Source organism: Schistocerca nitens, chromosome 6, assembly GCF_023898315.1.
Source record: "Schistocerca nitens isolate TAMUIC-IGC-003100 chromosome 6, iqSchNite1.1, whole genome shotgun sequence".
NCBI lineage: Eukaryota > Metazoa > Arthropoda > Insecta > Orthoptera > Acrididae > Schistocerca > Schistocerca nitens.
Genome location: NC_064619.1, coordinates 117,281,267 through 117,302,379, shown reverse-complemented (window position 1 = coordinate 117,302,379; position 21,113 = coordinate 117,281,267). Strand labels below are relative to the sequence as shown.

The 21,113-nt window shown below is 42.3% G+C and overlaps 1 protein-coding gene across 1 annotated transcript in view; it reads left to right on the top strand.

Annotated features, from left to right (window-relative positions):
* Window positions 1-17,628, top strand: part of LOC126262641 (uncharacterized) — a 32,491-nt gene extending 14,863 nt beyond the window's left edge. Inside the window, exons 3-4 of the mRNA XM_049959402.1 lie at window positions 12,289-12,380; window positions 17,326-17,628. Coding sequence (XP_049815359.1) covers window positions 12,289-12,380; window positions 17,326-17,387 — 154 coding nt within the window. The 3' untranslated portion in view covers window positions 17,388-17,628. The remainder of the gene's footprint in view (window positions 1-12,288; window positions 12,381-17,325) is intronic.
* The last annotated feature ends 3,485 nt before the right edge of the window (window positions 17,629-21,113 follow it).

Here is a 21,113-nt window from a genome sequence, read left to right as displayed (position 1 = left end):
AAACGGAAACCAGTACTTAACAGAATGCAATATTTCAGCTAGTCACTACCCCAGTTTATGATAGACGTATTATTTGACCAGTTAGTCGCAAATCTTTTATATATATATATATATATATATATATATATATATATGTGTGTGTGTGTGTGTGTGTGTGTGTGTGTGTGTGTGTGTGTATGTGTGTGTGTGTACGTCGCTCTTTGTCCATACGGTCTATGTTATAAGACGAGCCTGACCATTATTTTTATGTACTTCAAGTTTGAGATTGTGATCTTCTGCCATAAGTCGCTGTAAATATTAGTAAATATTGCGTGAGCCAAACCAGAGATAAGTTCATAGTGAGGCGCCATGGTAGCGATATGTATGTATAAAACACCAATGTACACCTTTGTAAGTAACCTTATAACATAATCTTTTTCTATGTTTCTCTCTGCATACAACATTGCGTTTATCGCGTTGCTATAGCCCACCAGTGATGATGGTTTTGTGAACCGAAATCGCCGGAAGAATAAAGTCGTGTTGGTGCAGCTGGTGATTTACAATGCATTATTTCAGGTATTTGACAGGTGTAGACAGTTCCTTCAAGAAAGTCGTAGCACACACAATTGTCACATGGAATACTGTTGTGGACGTGTTATTAAGCACAGGCTGCACAGCTAAAGGAAAGCAAACGCATTACCAAGGCTCCCCACAAGATTCGCGAGAGTTCATCTGTGGTACACAGATAACAAAACTCGTAATAGCGACCCAGAAGACAAGCTTTTCACTGCTGACAGGTAGAGTGGCACTGAGAAAACATTCTAGCCTAAAATTAGGAGGAGCAACTATTTACTACGTACAGCGACGTATCGAACCAGACAGCCGCGAGATGTGTCTGTACGTAGTCCGGGACATTGTCTTACTCCTAAGTGGTATGCTACAACACTGCAGTTGTGGACTGACTTGATGCTATGTCTTCAGTGGTGAAGTCCAATAAACCCATTAAGCTTTTACGATTGTGCTATTTGATTAGTGCACGGACTACAAACCTAAGCACGTCCACTTTGATGGATTGTACTGTTCACATATATGAAAGTGGTCTCACGGCCCAAATTTTGCAGCAAAGAGATCAGTACAAGGACGGCAGCAGCAACAGCTCCAGTTTACAATTGGCAGCGGTTGAGGACCGTTCTGTAGAAAGCTGGGACTTTCATTTAAACCACTCAACGCGGCTGGACGTCTGTGAGGACTTTATAAGCTTTCCAGTTGCGTACCAGGCGTTGGCCAGGTATGTATTTATTCCACTCTTCTATTAGTCCATCTCTTCCTTTCCCTCTCTCTGTCCATCTCCGCCTTCCTCCACCCCCCCCCCCTCTTTCCATCTCCACCTTCTCTCACTGACCATTTCCTCTACCCACACTCTCCGTCTATGTCCTTCACCCCCTCTCTCAGTTCATATCGTCCTACCTCTCTCTTTGTCCATCTGATCCTCCCTTCTCCCTCTGTCAATCTGCTCCTCCCCCTCTGTCTATCTTTTCCTTTCCCCTCTGTCCATCTCCTCGACCCTTCTGTTCATATCCTCCTGCCCCTCACTTTTCCCATCTCCTCCTCCCTGTAAAATTATCCATCTCCTCCTCCCCACTCCCTGTACACGTCTTCCCCTCCCCTGTCTCTGTCCATTTTTTCATCTTTCCTTTTCTCTCCATTTTCTCCTCCCCTCTCTCTCTGAGAATCCTCTCTTCCCCTTGTAATATCCCCACGGAAAATTACCCTCTACCACGCACTAATTAATAATGATTAATCAAATCATCCATATTTATTTACGTTTAAAAAGTATCTGATCAGATTTTCTAGTAAGATATGCGCCGACAGCTCGTCGACGCCAAGGTAGTTTTCTAGTACGTTTATTCTCTGGAACAACAGAGGATTTAATATAAACCGTTCATCTGAAATCAGGTTTGTGAACATTTTATTACAGAGTGAATGAAGAATGAGTTCTCTGTATGAATCATTGATGATTGTCTGGGCCTGTAATTAATTGGGAAGTTTCAGCTGTGACGAAGAGAACCTGCAATCTATGAGTTTTACAAATCGTCCAAAAAGGCTTCGTCCACATCTGAAATATTAGATCTGTCGTAAATTGAACGGATTGTTCAAACGATCGATTTTCCCAACTGAATGCAGCGCTTAATAATAATAACAAACGTAAAGATCTTTTCTAGCAAAACTGCCGCTGAATATTAAGACGAGGGGCTCTACCAGAGATTCGACGAGGCTGATCTCAAGTAATATATTTTCATTGTACACAGATAAATTATAGAGAGAGAGAGTGAATGTAATTCTAGAAATTACTTACAATCCTCCAGTAGTATAATTGTTTGTCTGTCCTTTTACGGATCAGCCAATCATAATACACGAAGCCCTGACTTTACTGTACTGATTCAAGTGTGAGAGTGAAGGAACGATAAAGACGACAGATACACTTCTGTACAGACAAACATTACACCAAGTTAGCGGCAAGCTGCATTCAACACACAAAGACTTTCATCACGATTCAAAACATCACAAAACAATAATAAGAAAGAGTTTTAATTAGAATGGCCAATCCGTGACAGGACACGTTTTTGGACGTTGTTAAAATAATTTTGTTCTTTGTTTCATGTGAACGACGACGAGACAACCTAACTTGGCAAAAAGAGAAGAAATACTCGCAGCTGAATTAGTGGGGTCTACGAATAAACAGCATGCAGGGCGCAGAAAAATAAGGCCAGATCTATAATTTTTTTTACTAAAGCTTGCTTGTATGCTGGAAGTAGACGTAGATTTGAACATTGACTAATTGTGTTCATAGCAGACGTAGTTTGACCTGCCCTAGTTGCATTTAAATATATAAGTAATATATGAAACTGTTATTGTGTGGCCAGATCTATAATTTTTTTTACTAAAGCTTGCTTGTATGCTGGAAGTAGACGTAGATTTGAACATTGACTAATTGTGTTCATACCAGACGTAGTTTGACCTGCCCTAGTTGCATTTAAATATATAAGTAATATATGAAACTGTTATTGTGTGGAGGGAGATAAATATAAATCTTGACTGTAGAACATTTATATGGTTTTAACTAGGGCAATGTTTAAGATGAGTCAAGCAGAGCAGAGCAACACGCAACAGCCTTCAGCTGTGAGCACCGACGATAATGAGGTAGTAAGAAGTGTTGTAGAACCGATCGCTACAGATAGCGCAATCGAACGCCCGGTAGACACGGCTGGAGATGTAACAGCAGGGATGCAACATGGATTAGATCCATTAGTAATTATAATGAGACAGATGCAAATGATAAATGAGAAATTAGCTTCAGTCACTGAAGGGCAGGAAAATTTGAAAGCTGAGATTAAGCAGCACTTACAGGCCAGTTTTTTCGAATTAAAGCAGCGGATAGAGGAAAAGACAAAGGAACTAAAAGATCAGGCCGAAGAGACGGAACGAAAATTAACTGCACAAATAGAATTGGTTAAAGTTCAATGTGAGGAATCTACTCAACGTGTACGTGTAGAAATGAAGGAGTATGTGGCCATTAAGATAGATACAGTACGCGAACAGGTGGAAATGGTTCCGCAGTTAGTACAAAAGCAAGATGCCATGTCATGTGCAATTGCGCAACTTCCTGAATTGGCACGTACGCAGACGAACCTAAAGGAAAGTATGGAACATCTGACAGAACGTCAAGACGTTATTGACCACCAGATTAATGTATTAACGGGTAAATTATCCGAAATCACATTAGAAAACAAAAGGCTAATGTGTGAAAACGTTGAGCAAAATGTTAAGGCAGCATTCCAGAGTCTATGCGGCAAACACGAAGAGAATTTGTTTGCGAAAGGACTTGAGGAAGTGCGACAGCAGTTAGGTGATGATCTCGAGCATTGGAAACGAACGATCGAAGAATCGATACGCGTTTCACAACAAGGCTCAGAACAAATGAATACAGGTCGACAGCAGAAGTTGTCAGCGACTATAGACCCAGTTACTGCACATTCGCACACAATACCGACATGTGTAAGTAACTCGACTATCAAATTGCCACGAGCTAGTTGTTCGCGTGACGTTTTAGCGGATGGAGATTACGAAAGCCTTTGTCATGCCGAAGAAAAAATGATAAAGCATCGGCAATTTCAGATTTTTAACACTGACAAAAGGGGGGTCCATCCGATTGTTTTTATTCGAAGTTTTAGAGGAGTGCTACCCAGAAATTGGTCGGAGTGGCAGAAGATCAGTTTCGTTACTGGGTATATACAAGGTTCGGGGGCGATCTGGGCCTCGGACATGACTTCTGTTTGCTCGACGTATGAAGATTTTGAAAAAGCGTTTTTAGCGAAATTCTGGTCAGAAGGAGTACAGGAACGCCTAAGGCAGGAGGTGCTCTACCCCGAGCCTTTCTCTTTTTCGAAGGGAAGCCTTAGGAAATATTTTGAAAAATATATAAATAAAACAAGATATTGGGACAGACCTATGCCTTTGCCAGACATAATAAACATACTTAAGGCAAGATTACCAACTAGCATCCGGAATCAATTAATTTACGGCAACGATAAAGACCTGGAGTCGTTCCTCACGACGTTAGATCATATAGACATTATAGAAGAGAACAGCCAGAAAGCACGTAATAGCAGATTCCAATATAGGGAGATAGAACCTCCGGCTAATGGTAGGCAAGGGAACGCACAGAGATCGATAAATAATGGAGAAACCCCTCAAAATCTCAACAATAATACCGGCAATAGTCTTGCGAGGGGCTATCCAAGGAATAACAGGAATGGGAAAAGATACAATCCCGTATGGGGAAACGAAAGGAATTTTAGACCGCAAGCTTGGAACAATAACGGTAATAGAAAGTGGAATCAACCGGGGGGAATAAACTCAAACAACCAACATCAGTGGGGACAGACATCTACGAATCAACCGGTAATTACCGAAGTGACGGACGATGTCAACCACCAGGCGAATCAAAATCCAACAAACTTGTAAGGACCCACTCGTGCCCCGGAGGAGCGGTCAACAATAGGTTGAGGGGCAACAGGATATGTGTACCCATGCTGACGTATAATGATGGAAGATTACTGGCAGATGAATTGACCGAAGACTTAGAACCCCAAGATGAGGATAAGGAACAGGTGGCAGTAGCCGAAGTGCAAGTCATTTTGGAGACTGTACCTGTAGTGGCGGTTTTAGACACAGCTGCAACCACAAATGTTATTTCAGAGGCTCTATTCAACAAGATCAGAAATATAAGGAGAGTATCAATTTTTCCAGTTCAAAATTGCAAAATAATAGGCGCCGTTGGGGCTCGATCGGCGAATGTAAAAGTGCAGTCACTACTTAGTGTAGAAGTAGGAAATGTAGCAATATTAAGCACATTCCTTGTTGTGAAAAATTTGGTGGTAGACTGCATTATCGGAGTCGACAGCCTACGTCAATACGGATGCAGAATAGATTTTAAAACAGGCAAAATTTGGTTAAATATAAATAAACAAGAAATTGAGTCGGACTTGTTGAAAAAAGAAAGCCTTACCAGAAAATATAATAGTGGGATCAGTGTGCAAGTAATCAGGACTGCACAGAATTTTAAACAGCACGCAAATAATGAGTTCCAAGTCAAAGGAGATTTCGGTCAATTAGTGTATGAGAAGTTAAATGAATCTGACTGCATCACTGAAGATCAGAAGAAGCAGCTCAAAGAATTATTATTAATGTATGAAAACGTGTTTGATGAAAGGCCAGGAGTGATTAAAGGATACATATGCCATCTTTACGTTAAGCCACACGAAACATATTGTCGAACTTTCTATCCTGTTCCCTGGAGGTTAAAGGCTCAAGTTCAAAAAGAAATAGATCGCATGTTGAAATGGGGTTTGATCGAACCCTCCACAACCCCTACTGCTCACTATTGTTGGTCGTGCCAAAAGCATACACGGTATCGAACAAAATAAAAGGGTTATTTCCTCACAATGACTTAAAAAGATATAATGAAGAATAGAAGATAGGGAGGAATGATGTTCCGAGTGCCAGAGATGAACACTCGTAAAAAATATAACAATGAACTGTGTGTGTGTAGTGTTAAAAACCTTTAAAGTGAAGTAGTTAATCAATGACATAGAATATAGAAATAGTGACTAATTATTACTATTGAATGTTGTAAAAAGGATAGTGGAGATAGGCTTCACCTGTGGTTTGAGTGAACATAGGACTTTAGCTTTGCTAATGTGATCAAGATGTATAAAGTATCTGACTGACCTGCGAGAAAAATGAAATGTTTCCCGCAAAAGGACGCTGAATAATCAAAAAAAAAAAGGTTCAAAGTGAATATTCAGATATAATCTCATGTGAACGCTTAGATGTATAAACGTGTGAAGGGATGTGTTGTGGTAGTGAATCGTGAGTGACGGTTAACGCCGCAAAGACAATTTCCCGCGCAAAACAGTTGACGTCGGCGCGAGAATTAAAATCGATAGAGACGACACAGATATGCTTTATAAGAGACTCGCACCAAGCGCGAGAATAAACTCATTCAGGTTGAACTTTAAAAGGAATAAGTGTCACAATTAGGAGTTAAGAGTTTTTAAAATTATTAATATTTATAGAATTAATAGTTGTTAAATGGTTTGTGTTCGTTTGGGAATTCTGTTTGAAAAATCCAGTTCCATAGATGCGCATGGATGAACGCAGTATGAATCAGAGAGAAAATGAAAGAAGCGAATCCGCATTCCTCAATGCTAATAAATTTTACAATTCAGCACTAAAGCAAAGAAATATATGTGTTTAGAATAAAAAGTTTTGAGGATAGCTAAATTATATGACTTATTAAGGGAATATGGATGATGTCTGGTATAAAATGAACTACACTTTCCATTATTCGATGATTTGAATCCAAAATCTATAGTAAGTTACATGAATCCTTTAAATTACGAAGGACAAATCAGTCATAGAAAATCTGTTAAAGCGTTTGGACTTATAAGTACCAGTGGGGAGGCAAAGTCAAAAGGAGTATTCAAACGAAAGTAAATCGTATGATGCTTTTGGCAACATCATTAATTAAGAGTTAAATTCATTGAAGTACGTCGTAACAAAAAGGATCCATGAAGCCATAAGGATTTTGCTTTCAAAAAGGAGAATCTTGGACGGTGCAACCTAATCAGTTCTCTTACAGGAAGAGTTTCCTTTTTGTTCACTGCTAATTCTTTTGGGAATGAATGTTGCATGTCAATTCGAGTATCCCGGTTCCTTCTACTCTTCCCATTGTGGGCCGCGTAGAAGATCTACTACAAAGGGGGCCGCGTAGAAGACCGACTACAAATGTGGACGTCGGGGACATGCAAGACCCGGGGGAGTTTAGCACCGCAAGATATTGTACTAGGAGCAAGATTGTAAAACGCAAATTCACGTTATTTATTGTAAAAAGTTTTTTGCTAGAGGCACAAACTACCTTTTTCCAAATTGTGAGACAAATTGATCCCTATCTTTTCTTTAAAGACAAATGTCAAATTAATTTTGTTCTTCTATAGGCTTTCCTATCTCCTATGTATCGTAGGCTGGGGGTCTAAGCTTAAGAGGTTTTCCAAGGTTTCCCTGCTTAAGAAAGTTCCCGAATGGGTAGACCCTGACAACAGTCTATGAAAGATCATCTTCCTTGGTTGTGCACAGCAAACATAACACCGAGATGCACGTAAAAGCAATACAGCCGCGATACCTGTCTCTTCATTTCTTCTGTTTTCCACATTTCTTTTCTTCGTCTGTCTCAAACATAATATTCTTTTTCAGTCGGAGGACTGACAATCATCACTTCCGGGTTATCCACATTAATAGATAGCTCGCGAAGTGTGTTCGGTGAATCAAAATTGAGCTCACAAACTTCGCTCGCTGCGAGGGGCATTGTAATATCCCCACGGAAAATTACCCTCTACCACGCACTAATTAATAATGATTAATCAAATCATCCATATTTATTTACGTTTAAAAAGTATCTGATCAGATTTTCTAGTAAGATATGCGCCGACAGCTCGTCGACGCCAAGGTAGTTTTCTAGTACGTTTATTCTCTGGAACAACAGAGGTAGAGATATGTATGCTCCATGGTTATTATAGTTGGGATAGAGAGAGAGAGAGAACGGATTTTTTTCCAAAATCGGATTGTTAAAGAAGTTTTTGGGTACTCTTCTTCCCATTAAAGCGAACAAGGGAAATTTGTGCCGCTAGTGGGAGACATAAAGAAATAATAAACCTGTGAAAATAGATCTCTTGAGATTTAAAATACCAGAATACGGAATCTGTACAACAAAGGATTTAATATAAACCGTTCATCTGAAATCAGGTTTGTGAACATTTTATTACAGAGTGAATGAAGAATGAGTTCTCTGTATGAATCATTGATGATTGTCTGGGCCTGTAATTAATTGGGAAGTTTCAGCTGTGACGAAGAGAACCTGCAATCTATGAGTTTTACAAATCGTCCAAAAAGGCTTCGTCCACATCTGAAATATTAGATCTGTCGTAAATTGAACGGATTGTTCAAACGATCGATTTTCCCAACTGAATGCAGCGCTTAATAATAATAACAAACGTAAAGATCTTTTCTAGCAAAACTGCCGCTGAATATTAAGACGAGGGGCTCTACCAGAGATTCGACGAGGCTGATCTCAAGTAATATATTTTCATTGTACACAGATAAATTATAGAGAGAGAGAGTGAATGTAATTCTAGAAATTACTTACAATCCTCCAGTAGTATAATTGTTTGTCTGTCCTTTTACGGATCAGCCAATCATAATACACGAAGCCCTGACTTTACTGTACTGATTCAAGTGTGAGAGTGAAGGAACGATAAAGACGACAGATACACTTCTGTACAGACAAACATTACACCAAGTTAGCGGCAAGCTGCATTCAACACACAAAGACTTTCATCACGATTCAAAACATCACAAAACAATAATAAGAAAGAGTTTTAATTAGACCCTCTCCTTATGCAGCTCTTCCTCTCTTTTGTTCTGTCTATCTCCTCCTCTTTCCTTTCTCTCTCCACCTTCTCCTCTTCCTTCTCTCTTTCCATTTCCCTTCCCTTCCCTCTGGCCATCTCCTCCTCCCCCATATCTGTGTCCAACTCCTTCTCTCCCCTCTTTTTTTCGGTATCTTCTTCCCCCCTTCACTCTCTACGGCATCACTCCCACCTCAACTAGTGGTTCTTATCCCACAGTATTTCGTTCCAGATTATATCTAATGTGCGAATCAAATTTGACTGAAATCGTTCCAAAGATTTAGGACGAGCTTTTCACCAGTGGCTTTGCGCCTATGCACACGTTACACATATTTCAAATGAATTTAACATATTTCACTAGTATTTTCAGATATATTTCAGTTTTATCTGTAGTGAATCTCGCCCTGCAGTTCCATTTCACGCAGGTAAATGTTTATGACGTCGTATCTTTTCAATGACGTAACTTTGTAGGTAAATCCAACGGTACATGTGGCACCTGCATGCGAAAAGTATTGTGAATAGTGTCAGATGAAAAAAAGAAAAAATTCAAACTTCATGCATGATGAGGCAATTTTTCATGTATTTCATTGTTTATGATGTCATACCCCCTGAGCTACACTATGTGATATCCGGACACCCCAAAACATACGTTTTTCACATTAGGTGCATTTTGCTGCCACCTACTGCCAGGTACTTCATATCGGCGACCTCAGTAATCATTAGACATCGTCAGAGAGCAGAATGGCGCGCTCTGCGGAACTCACGGACTTCGAACGTGGTCAGTTGATTGGGTGTCACCTGTGTCATACGTCTGTACGCGAGATTTACATACTCCTAAACATCTTTAGGTCCACTCTTTCCGATGTGATAGTGAAGTGGAAAAGTGAAGGGGCACGTACAGCACAAAACCGTACAGGCCGACCTCGTCTGTTGACTGACAAAGACTGCCGACAGTTGAAGAGGGTCGAAATGTGTAAGAGGCAGACATCTATCCAGACCATCACACAGGAATTCCAAACTGCATCAGGATCTACTGCAAGTACTATGACAGTTAGGGGGGAGCGGAGAAAAGTTGGATTTCATGGTCGAGTCGCTGCTCATAAGCCACACATCACTCTGGTAAATGTCAAATGACGTCTCGCTTGGTGTAAGGAGCGTAAACATTGGACGATTGTACAGTGGCAAAGCGTTGCATGGAATGACGAGTCACGGTACACAATGTGGCGATTCGATGGTAGGGCGTGGGTATGGTGAATGCCCGGTGAACGTCGTCTGCCAGCGTGTGTAGTGCGAACAGTAAAATTCGGAGGCGGTGGTGTTACGGTGTGGTCTCGTTTCTCATGTGAGGGGGCTTGCACCAGTTGCTGTTTTGCCTGGCACTATCACTAGACAGGCCTACATTGATGTTTTAAGCACCTTCTTTTTTCCATCTGTTGAAGAGCAATACGGGGCTGGCGATTGCGTCTTTCGACACGACCGAGCGCCTGTTCATAATGCACGGCCTGTGGCGGAGTGGTTACACGACAATAACATCACCGTAATGGACTGACCTGCACAGAATCCTGACCTGAATCCTACAGAACACCTTTGGGATGTTTTGGAACGCTGACTTTGTGCCAGACCTCACTGTCCGACATCGATAACTCTCCTTAGTGCAACACTCCGTGAAGAATGGGCTGCCATTCGCCAAGAAACCTTCCAGCACCTGATTGAACGTGTGCCTGCAGGAGTGAAAACTGTCAAGGCTAATTCCAGTGTTACCGATGGAGGGCGCCACGAACTTCTAACTCATTTTCAGCCAGGTGTCCAGATTCTTTTGATCACATAGTGTATGTCTCCTAGAATTATATATTTTTCTGCGTACATGCAGCGGAATATGTGGATAGTAGCAAGGAAGTAACAAATTAAAACGGGATGCATGATGCGGCAGTTTTTCACACATCTTAATGTTTATTACATCGTATCTGCTGAAATATGTGCCGTACAATGATATAATTTTGCTGGTGCATTCAGTGGTGAACACTGTGTGGCCGGCCGGTGTGGCCGTGCGGTTCTAAGCGCGTCAGTTTGGAACCGCGTGACCGCTACGGTCGCAGGTTCGAATCCTGCCTCGGGCATGGATGTGTGTGATGTCCTTAGGTTAGTTAGGTTTAAGTAGTTCTAAGTTCTAGGGGACTGATGACCTCAGTAGTTAAGTCCCATAGTGCTCAGAGCCATTTGAACCATTTTTGAATACTGTGTGCAAAATGTGTCGCGTATACAGTCAGTAGTAAAGAAATAATAAATTAAAACGTCATGCTTTATGGGGCAGTTTTACTGCACGAAAATCGAAAATATTATAAGAAAAAATTTCTTTCCTTTCATCGTTCTGTAAGGGTTGTGAGCTAGAGAAAATTTCATAAAGGTTTGAAATTATGTGTGAAGTTTGTTGCAAGTCATTAAATGTTCTTATTCACAAAAATGGCTGAATAAAGAGAGGATATTCATGTGTGGTGCACAACACACCTTTATTACCCTCACCCCTTTTATAGGGAAGTTGTTTTTATCCCCAAAACAGTTCTTTCCATATAGTAGGTAATCTGTGCACCAAGTTTGGTTGAAATCGGCACAGTTGTTTACGAGGTGATGTGGAGCATACATACGCATATGGAAACATACATACACAAGTATGTCCATTTTTATAATATGCATGGATCTCGGCTTGAAACAATGGCTCAAATGGTTCAAATGGCTCTGAGCACTATTGGACTTAACTTCTGAGGTCATCAGAACTTAGAACTAGTTAAAACTAACTAACCTAAGGACATCACACACATCCACGCCCGAGGCAGGATTCGAACCTGCGAACGTAGCGGTCGCGCGGTTCCACACTGTAGCGCCTAGAACCGCCCGGTCACACAGGCCGGCTTGAAACAATGCATTCATGCTAAATAGGGGGATAATTTAACGTATCCAGTGACAGCCAATATCATAGGGTGTCACCATTGGATGGGCAGTTGGGGGGGGGGGGGGGGGGGTACTTAGAATCCTCGTACAGCCATCAAGATTGAGAACTGCCGTGGTTTCCTAAATTGGCAAACGGCGAGGTGGCTCCTTCCCGGATCTGAGCGTTTTTACCGTCTCTGTCGATGTCGTCGTCGACGGGATATTGAACCTTAATCATCTTTTTCTTTCTCTGACATTGTGCAACTGCGGTCGGACGTACCTTTATGAAAATGACTAAATATATCACTAGTATTACCCGTTGGTTTTATGTAGTCATTTCGTGCTTCTTCATTTTCAGTGCCGGAGCCATCGCGGGCATAGTGATTGCAATCCTATTGATAATAGGCCTCGCCATCGGTATCAGGATCTGGAAGCACAAGAAGTCTAAAGGTAAGTCAACTCTGTAAGCTGAGATTTCTTACAGTATACTTCCCAGTACATCAGAGTTGCATACTGGCGTTATTAATTTACGTATTTCTAGAGTCTCAGCCAAGGACTACGTTAATAATTCCTACACAACAACGTAACAATTTGAAAGAGGCCTAAGTGCGAAACCAATAAAACTGAAGATGGCTATCGAGGATCTCGATATCCGACCTGTGTGCGCTGTCAAAGTGGGCGCAGGGTACACCGTTAAAGCTCAAACCGTCCAAAAACCAAGCGGTGTTAGCTCGTCACTCTAGGTTCATTCGCCCGCAATATTGGGAATCCATACCAACTTTATCCCTAAATGGGACAGATACCAACTTCTCTCCCTCAGTAAAGAGTCGAGGAGTAATAACAGTCGAAAATGTAAATTACACTGAGCACGTAGCTGCAATGAGCAAGAAGGCATCAGTGTCTCACCATATCCTAAAAAAATATACACTGAAATAGCAAAGAAACTCGTATAGTCTTGCGTATTCGAATACAGAGATACGTAAACAGGCAGAATACGGCGCTGTGGTCGGCAACGAACATACGAGCGCTATTCCGAAAGTAAGGTCCGATAGGTCGCGAAATGGAAACCACGGTAAAAATCAAAAATGTTTTATTTGCAACAGTTAGATACACCTTGCAGCTACTTATCTCCATAGTCGCCGACCCGACTTAGACGTGTATCGTAGCGTTGTACCAACTTTCCCATACCCTCGCTATAGAAGGCAGCCGCCAGTGCTCTCCGCCAATTCTCTACGCTGGCCTACGGCCCGTTGTCTTGTGCCGAAATGTTGTCTTCATAACCAGCGGTTCATGTGACCTGAGCTGCAACTCAGAGGGAGACAATTACGGGCTGTATTGTGGGTAATCTCACATTTCCATTTGAAAACGATGCAGGAGCATCTTCATTGCCCCTGCAGAATGCGGCTGAGAATTGTCTTGAAGACGAAACAGCACGACAGTTATGTAATGTTAGCTGCATAGCTTCAGGGGAAATTTCTCACCAGGCCCCCGTACTTGGCGGCAGACACTATTTTCTAGACATCTTTACGCACTCACTGCGAGCTCAGAAATGAGAAGAGCGACGTGATGCTAACTGGGGTTATACTAGAGACACTACCCAACACATCTGTGCAAAGCTTTATCGGATTTTCATAGTCGTTTCCATTTCGTGACCGATCGGACCTTACTTTCGGAATAGCCCTCGTATATGACAGCAAGTGTCTGGCGCAGTTGTTAGATCGATTACTGCTACTACAACGACAGGTTATCAAGTTTTAAGTGAGTTTGAACGTGGTGTTATAATCGGCGCACAAGAGATGGGACACAGCATCTCCGAGGTAGCGACGAAGTAGGGATTTTCCCGGACAACCATTTCATGGGTGTGCCGTGATTGTCAGGATCTGGTAAAACATCAAATCTCCACCACTGCTGTGGACGGAAAAAGATCCTGCAAGTACAGGACCAACGACGACTGAAGAGAATCGTTCGACGTAACAGAAATGCAACGCTTTGGCGAATTGCTGCAGATTTCAATGCTGGGCCGCCAACAAGTGTAGGCGTGCGAAGCAATCAACGAAACATCATCGATATGGTATTTCTGAACCGAACGCCCACTCGCGTACCCTTGATGACTGCCTCGCCTGGACCAGTCAAAAGTGACATTGGACTGTTGATGACTGGAAACGTGTTGTCTGGTGGGACGAGTCTCGTTTCTAATTGTATCAAACGGTTGGATGTGTACGAGTCTGGAGACAACCTCATGAAACCATGGACTCTGCATGTGAGCAGTGTCTGTTCAAGCTGGTGGAGGCTCTGTAATAGTGTGGGGCGTGTGTAGCTGGAGTGATATGGGACCCCTGGAACGTCTAGATACGACTCTGACAGGTGACACGTACGTAAGCATCCTGTACGGTCATCTGCATCCGTTCATGTCCATTGTGCATTCCGAAGGAGTTGGGCAACGCGACATCCCACACGTCTGGAATTACTACAGAGAGACTCCAGGAACACTCTTCTGAGTTTAGACACTTCCGCTGGCCACCAAACTCCCCACACATGAACATTATGGAGAATATATGAGATGCCTTGCAACGTGCTGTTCAGAAGAGATCTCCATCCCCTCGTACTCTTACAGATTTACCGAAAGTTCTGCAGGATCGCGCCGTCAGTTCCCTCCAGCACTCCTTCAGACATTAGTCGTGTCCATGCCACGTCGTGTTGCGGCACCCCTTCGTGCTCGCTGGGGTCCTACACGATATTACCCAGGTGTACCAGTTTCTTTGGCTCTTCCGTGTAGGAAGCTTTGCCCTTTCGACCTGAAAAAGCAACTTGTACAAACACTTATACTTCCAGTTATTGATTATTGAATTTTTCCGTACGAAGAACAATGGATGTTGAGAAGGAAGACCGTGCGCTGCTGGTAAAATTGTTTTATCAGAACAGCAGCAATAAAAGCGCTGCAATGCGGGAATACCGCCGACAGAAACTGCTGCTAAGAGGTCCCATGTCAATAAAACGGTTCAGGAATACGATCAAGAAATTTGAAGGAACAGTTGAAGTATGTTGTGCAGCAGGAGAGGGAGGAGGCCCATTCTCATGGCAGTTGTTGATGAAGTTGCTGTAACTACAGCCGACCGTGCTGCACACGTTTTACACTGGTATTCAGACTCAGAATGTGCACCAAATGAAGCCCCAAGATAGGCTACGAAGCCGTGACTATGCTCTTTGTTTTTTTCCACTCATGGAAATGTGTGACATGCGACTTGAGACATCTTTTGGACGGACGAGGCACAGTTTACTCTGCACGGTGTCGCGGATGCGAATAACTGTCGTATGTGGGGTTCTACTTCGCCTCATGTCGTCAGGAAACATCCACTGCGCTCGGCTTAATTGGCTGCACACAAACATCTTCATCCTCGGTCTGTTTTTCTTCGAGAAGATGTCACCTCGCTACTCTGTTGGGTGTACAGTGACACCTGCAGGTTGCAAAGAATTCCTTTTGCAACACGTGATTCCAGCTTTGCAAGAACGCATGCGTCCACACCACTATTGTCATGCAAGATGGGGCGACAGCACCTGTCATTTGCCAGGTGTAACGCTTGCTTCGAAGAAACTTCGGTAACGACCGCATCATCTCTAGGCAATTTCAAGATGTGTGGCATTCCAGATCCTCCGACCTAAATCCATGTGACTTATGGTTGTGGAGATATCTGAATGATCTCGTCTATCAACGATGTATCCGGACTATTCCTGATCTGAAGGATAGCATATGACGACATGTCGCTCTGATTACACTGGGTATCCTGCGAGCAACAGTCCATCATGTCGGACTGGCAATTGAATCTCAATGTAGACATGTGTAATGTGCTGCGAATACATAGAAGGAAAGATCCTTTATCATTTAGCTACAATATAGCAGGTCAGCAACTGGTCAGCAGGTCAGCAGCAGGTCAGCGACTCTTAGACTAACTATTTATTTATATATTAAGTTCTTCACAGTAGTGTCTTTGTTTCTCCATTTTTACGTATATTTCCACATTGTTAAAAGGATTTTTAATAAATTATCTGCGAGTAGGCATTAGGAGTGATTTAAAATGGAATGATCATATAAAGTTGATCGTCGGTAAAGCAGATGCCAGACTGAGATTCATTGGAAGAATCCTAAGGAAATGCAATCCGAAAACAAAGGAAGTAGGTTACAGTACACTTGTTCGCCCACTGCTTGAATATTGCTCACCAGTGTGGGATCCGTACCAGATAGGGTTGATAGAAGAGATAGAGAAGATCCAACGGAGAGCAGCACGCTTCGTTACAGGATCATCTAGTAATCTCGAAAGCGTTACGGAGATGATAGATAAACTCCAGTGGAAGACTTTGCAGGAGAGACGCTCAGTAGCTCGGTACGGGCTTTTGTTGAAGTTTCGAGAACATACCTTCACCGAGGAGTCAAGCAGTATATTGCTCCCTCCTACGTATATCTCGCGAAGAGACCATGAGGATAAAATCAGAGAGATTAGAGCCCAAACAGAGGCATACCGACAATCCTTCTTTCCACGAACAATACGAGACTGGAATAGAAGGGAGAACCGATAGAGGTACTCAAGGTATCCTCCGCCACACACCATCAGGTGGCTTGCGGAGTATGGATGCAGATGTAGGTTATGGATGCAGCATGTTGCTGAGTCGGCAGATCGTATTGAACACATGTTGTCACTCGTAATCTTATCCCGATAAACGTGCCATAACGACCGTTATCTTGTGTTTGATCGTGACTCCTCTTTTTCCTCTATCCACACAACGTTCTGACTGCTTGCAGCGCCATACTTTCACCTGGTGGTAGAAAGTGGGACTATTATTTTCTTCAGCATACGCCGTGAGCACACAGATTAATGAACATAACTACGATGTTTCAGAATCCTACGATGCATATAGTCCGCACTGGAGCGCTCTGAAGGCCGTAATTAATTTACCTAGTCCAATGTTGCTGAAAATGGGAGCAACTGGCACAAAAAGCGTTGTATCAGGTATGACAAAGCGTATGGAACCTCTGCTTTTTTAAATAAATCAACCCTGAATGACAAGACTGAATTCCAGGAGCTTAATTTGAGAAAAGTGTGTGATTCTGAAAGGAGTGCTGGTTACCTATCAATGAGCTTTGTTCCGCGTCACTTTCAAACAGCTTATACTGATGGAAGAGAGATGATGCGGTCGTTACCGAAGTTTCTACGAAGCTAGTGTTACACCTGGAAAATTTCAGTTCGGTGTGCTGGGCTTGTTTGAGTTTAAAAGGCGACAAACGATCTCCTTGCAGCCTCTGACGGTGTCTCCCAGCATTGTGTGATGAAAGCCAGAATTAATTATTACATGCTGCGTGCAGCTGCCTGTCTCAGTGGCGGTGTGTGGTGTCGTGTTCCAGCCGCGGTTCGTGTGGTGGTTGTGCCAGGGAACACGGTGGGAGCCACCGCGCCACCCACGTGAGGCGACGTCGGACGGCGCGTGGAGAGAAGTGGGCGACGCATCTCACCGCTCCATCGCGGGCAGCTGCCGCCTTCCTGGTGCTCTCATTCGCATATCTCATCGATATAATCTGCAATACACGACTCTTAGACTAACTGTTTATTTATATATTAAGTTCTTCACAGTAGTGTCTTTGTTTCTCCATTTTTACGTATATTTCCACATTGTTAAAAGGATTTTTAATAAATGAATTTAATACAAACCTTGAGAACTATGGATATTATTTTCCTCTACTTGAGACGAAAGGCAGTTATTTATACGGAACCAGTAACTTTACTCCTCTCTATAACCCTCTCATCGGTTTACCTTCTTTCAAACTACTCTAATTTTGAAACTTCTTGGCAGATTAAAACTGTGTGCCGGACCGAGACTCGAACTCGGGACCTCTGTCTTTCGCGGGCAAGTGCTCAACCAGGCCGAGGTCCCGAGTTCGAGTCTCGGTCCGGCACACAGTTTTAATCAGCCAGGAAGTTTCATATCAGCGCACACTCCGCTGCAGAGTGAAAATCTCATTCTACTTGTAGGGAAGCAGCCTACTCACGCTGCAGCAAATTCACATCAGTTTCCATTGTGTGTTAGTCAGTCTGCTAGCTCTGACGTCATAGATGTTGCGCAATACCTTAAAAATCAAGCAAATGACATAAAACTTTCCTAGTATGTCTGGAATAATGATAAACTAATGTGTGTTAAATATCAGCTTGATAACTTCAGCCGTTTCCTTTATTTGGACGTTTTTCTATAAAAATAATTGGCGGCACAGAAAAGAGCTAGAGGCTGCAAAATTTGTATTTAGATTCAGCTTTCATAATGATTTAATAAAAATAGTACTTTGGATTTCACAAATTAAGATGTTAGTGTAAATTCATGATTTTGTGGTTTTCATCTCAAAACTAGAGGAAGCAAGATAGATTAAGTGAGCTTATAAATCATACTAGGATGTTTAGATTTTAATAGGTTGGAGGTCCGCTATGATGATGAAGCTGTAAAAAGTTTCTTTCAAATATCTATTAAATTATAGCAATAGCGGATCTCAGAAGGGACAGTTCAGAGCCCATCTGCTGCGTGCAGTGCAATTAAATTAATTCTCTCGCCTAAGTTATTAAAGTTAGCCACGTCAAAAATTTATTATCAATACTTCCCTGCGTGCTGAATGCACAGTTAAATTAGGAGCTTCATCGGCCTTCAGCAAGAGAAGCTAAAATTTATTATGCAACTTGAAGTGGTGCGTTACTAGCACAGCGGCTAGTCGAGACAGCCGATTTGATCGAGCGTTTTCTCAGCGGTCCGCACCCCGGCTTTATATATAAGAGCACTGTGCGAGGAAGCCAAGGCCCCAGTTCTCTCCAGACGCTGAATGACACGCCATCTGTGTCGGGAATCGCGTCGCGCCAGTATCAGTGCTACTAACCGCCTCGGGTGCCGTATTATGTTATTCGAGATGCGCGTAACCAGGAAAGCGTTTCAAGTAAAGTGTTAACTTTGGGATGATTTTCATTATCTAGCCTCAGTGTGCGTACTGTCGTATTTTTCACGTGCCGTCGCGGGACAGACATTCTACTACTTATTTAGCGTGGCGTTTGATGAGATATTTCATCAAATTATGGCGAGCATTCATTTCAATATTTAATTCGGAGATTTATAGTTGCATCAGCGCAATAGACTCTGAACTGTTCTGTTAGTTAGGTTGTAGGGATACTCGTGTGTGTATTTGTGATTTGGAGAATATACCCAAATATTTTGGAATATGGTTTTTGATTAGAAATCCCGGACAATCTCCTAGTTCCTCAGAGCTATAAGCTGCAGCTGTAATAATATTTCTCAAAGTGGGCCCTAGGAACTCTATTTACAGGCTTCAGGTTTTGTCAAATCGCTTTCTGGGAGTCAAGAACGTTAAATAGAGAGCCAGTGTTGAGAATGGCGAAAGACAGCATTAACAACATTCTAACAGCCAGAAGCTGATACAACAAACAAACATTTTATACAGCAATCATATTTCCCCCTAACTTCCTCCGCCGCCCCACATATGGTGCATCGGCCGGGAAACAACTAAGTGAAAGTGATTTGTAACTATTCGGATTCGCGAGTGGAATGCGACACGCAGCTGAGTACTAGAACAGTGAAAGTGTTACGTGTGCATGTGGACGACGCAATTGGATTAACAACGCATCTGGATTGACGGAGCTGGCACTGAGTCTAGCGGTGCTGCTGGCATCGCGAGTAGCCAGTTTCGCCGCACCGCAGTCGTCAGCCGTAGCAGCCGGATCCGCGCCTGTAGTTACGGGCCACGCAAACACACAACAGCCGTCGGAGTGCCGTCTGCAGTTCAACGTGCCGCGTCGCCTCAGTAATACTGGTACGCCGCGCAGACAACGTCGTGCAGAAGGAACTAAGTTAAGTGAAAAGCTGTTAAAATTTTTACTAACCTGCACTAAAAGACTGTCGGCGATGGAACCGCCAAAAGAAACTGAGTTTAAACTTAAATTAGAACCTATGTCTGTTGAGGGAACTGTAAACTCAGACAACGTTTCAAGTGTTAACATGCATGAGAGTAATAATGTTAAGGTGAAGCATGAAGTATTGTCTCCTGACAGTAGTGTGGGAAGAGGCAATGATTCTGTGATAGAGACCCCTGTAGTAAAGCCGAAAATTGAAATTGTAAATTTAATTGAGGATAGTTTCTTGGATGAATTAAAAATGAAACAGTCATCAGAGATAGTAGAATTTAAACAGAAGAAGTTAGACATGTCTGATCAATCAGATGTTTCATTTAGTTTTGATGATTCTGGTATTGGAGCTAGTTTTTCGTCACCTGAGTGTGATAAAAAGCCAGCTATTGAGCAACCCAAAGATACTGGGGCTGTTGATTTAAATGTTATATTACAAGCAATAGCTGCCAGTAATGCAAAAATGTCAGCCAGTAATGCTAGAATGACTGCTGAATTAAAGTCTGAAATAAGTGAACAGGTCAAAAGCAGTAATGCTGAGTTAAAATCTGATATAATTGAGGTAAATAACAGAATTGTGGCCAGCCAAACTAATTTTAATAAACGTTTGGAGGTAATGGACGATACCTTCAAGGCTGGTTGCAATAAATTGAAAGAGGATCTAAATAGTTTGAATAATAAAATAGATTGCAACCATGAGGATATTAAGAAAAAGGTTGCTCAACAGTTTTCTGAAATGTATAGAACAGTTAAATCCGAAGTTGCTGAAGTACGCAAAGACTTCCAAATGGAAGATGCGAAGCTGGAGCACAAGTTAACAGAAAAGATCGAGGCAGAATCTGAACTGTGCTCAGATAGATTCAAAGAAGTTAATATAAAAGTAAACATATGTCAAGCTGACATAGATGCAATCAAAACTGATACTACTCATATTGTACAAAGAGTAGATAATGTTGAGATGAAAGTAGAAAATATTAATACTAACATGGCTAACCTTGAGAGTAAAGTAGCTTCAGTAGCTTCTGGTAATGGTAGTGTACAACAAGTTGTAGCTGCAAACGCCGCTTTCATCGGGTGTCGGCAGTTCTTGCGGTTCGATCCAGATAAAAATATCCACCCGCTAGATTTCTGGAACGATTTTGAAGATGTGATTCCATCAACTTGGTCTGAACGAGAGAAAATCTCATTTATTAGAAGTCATTTAGCAGGTGATGCCATGCGTTGGTCAGCTGATGTAATGTTA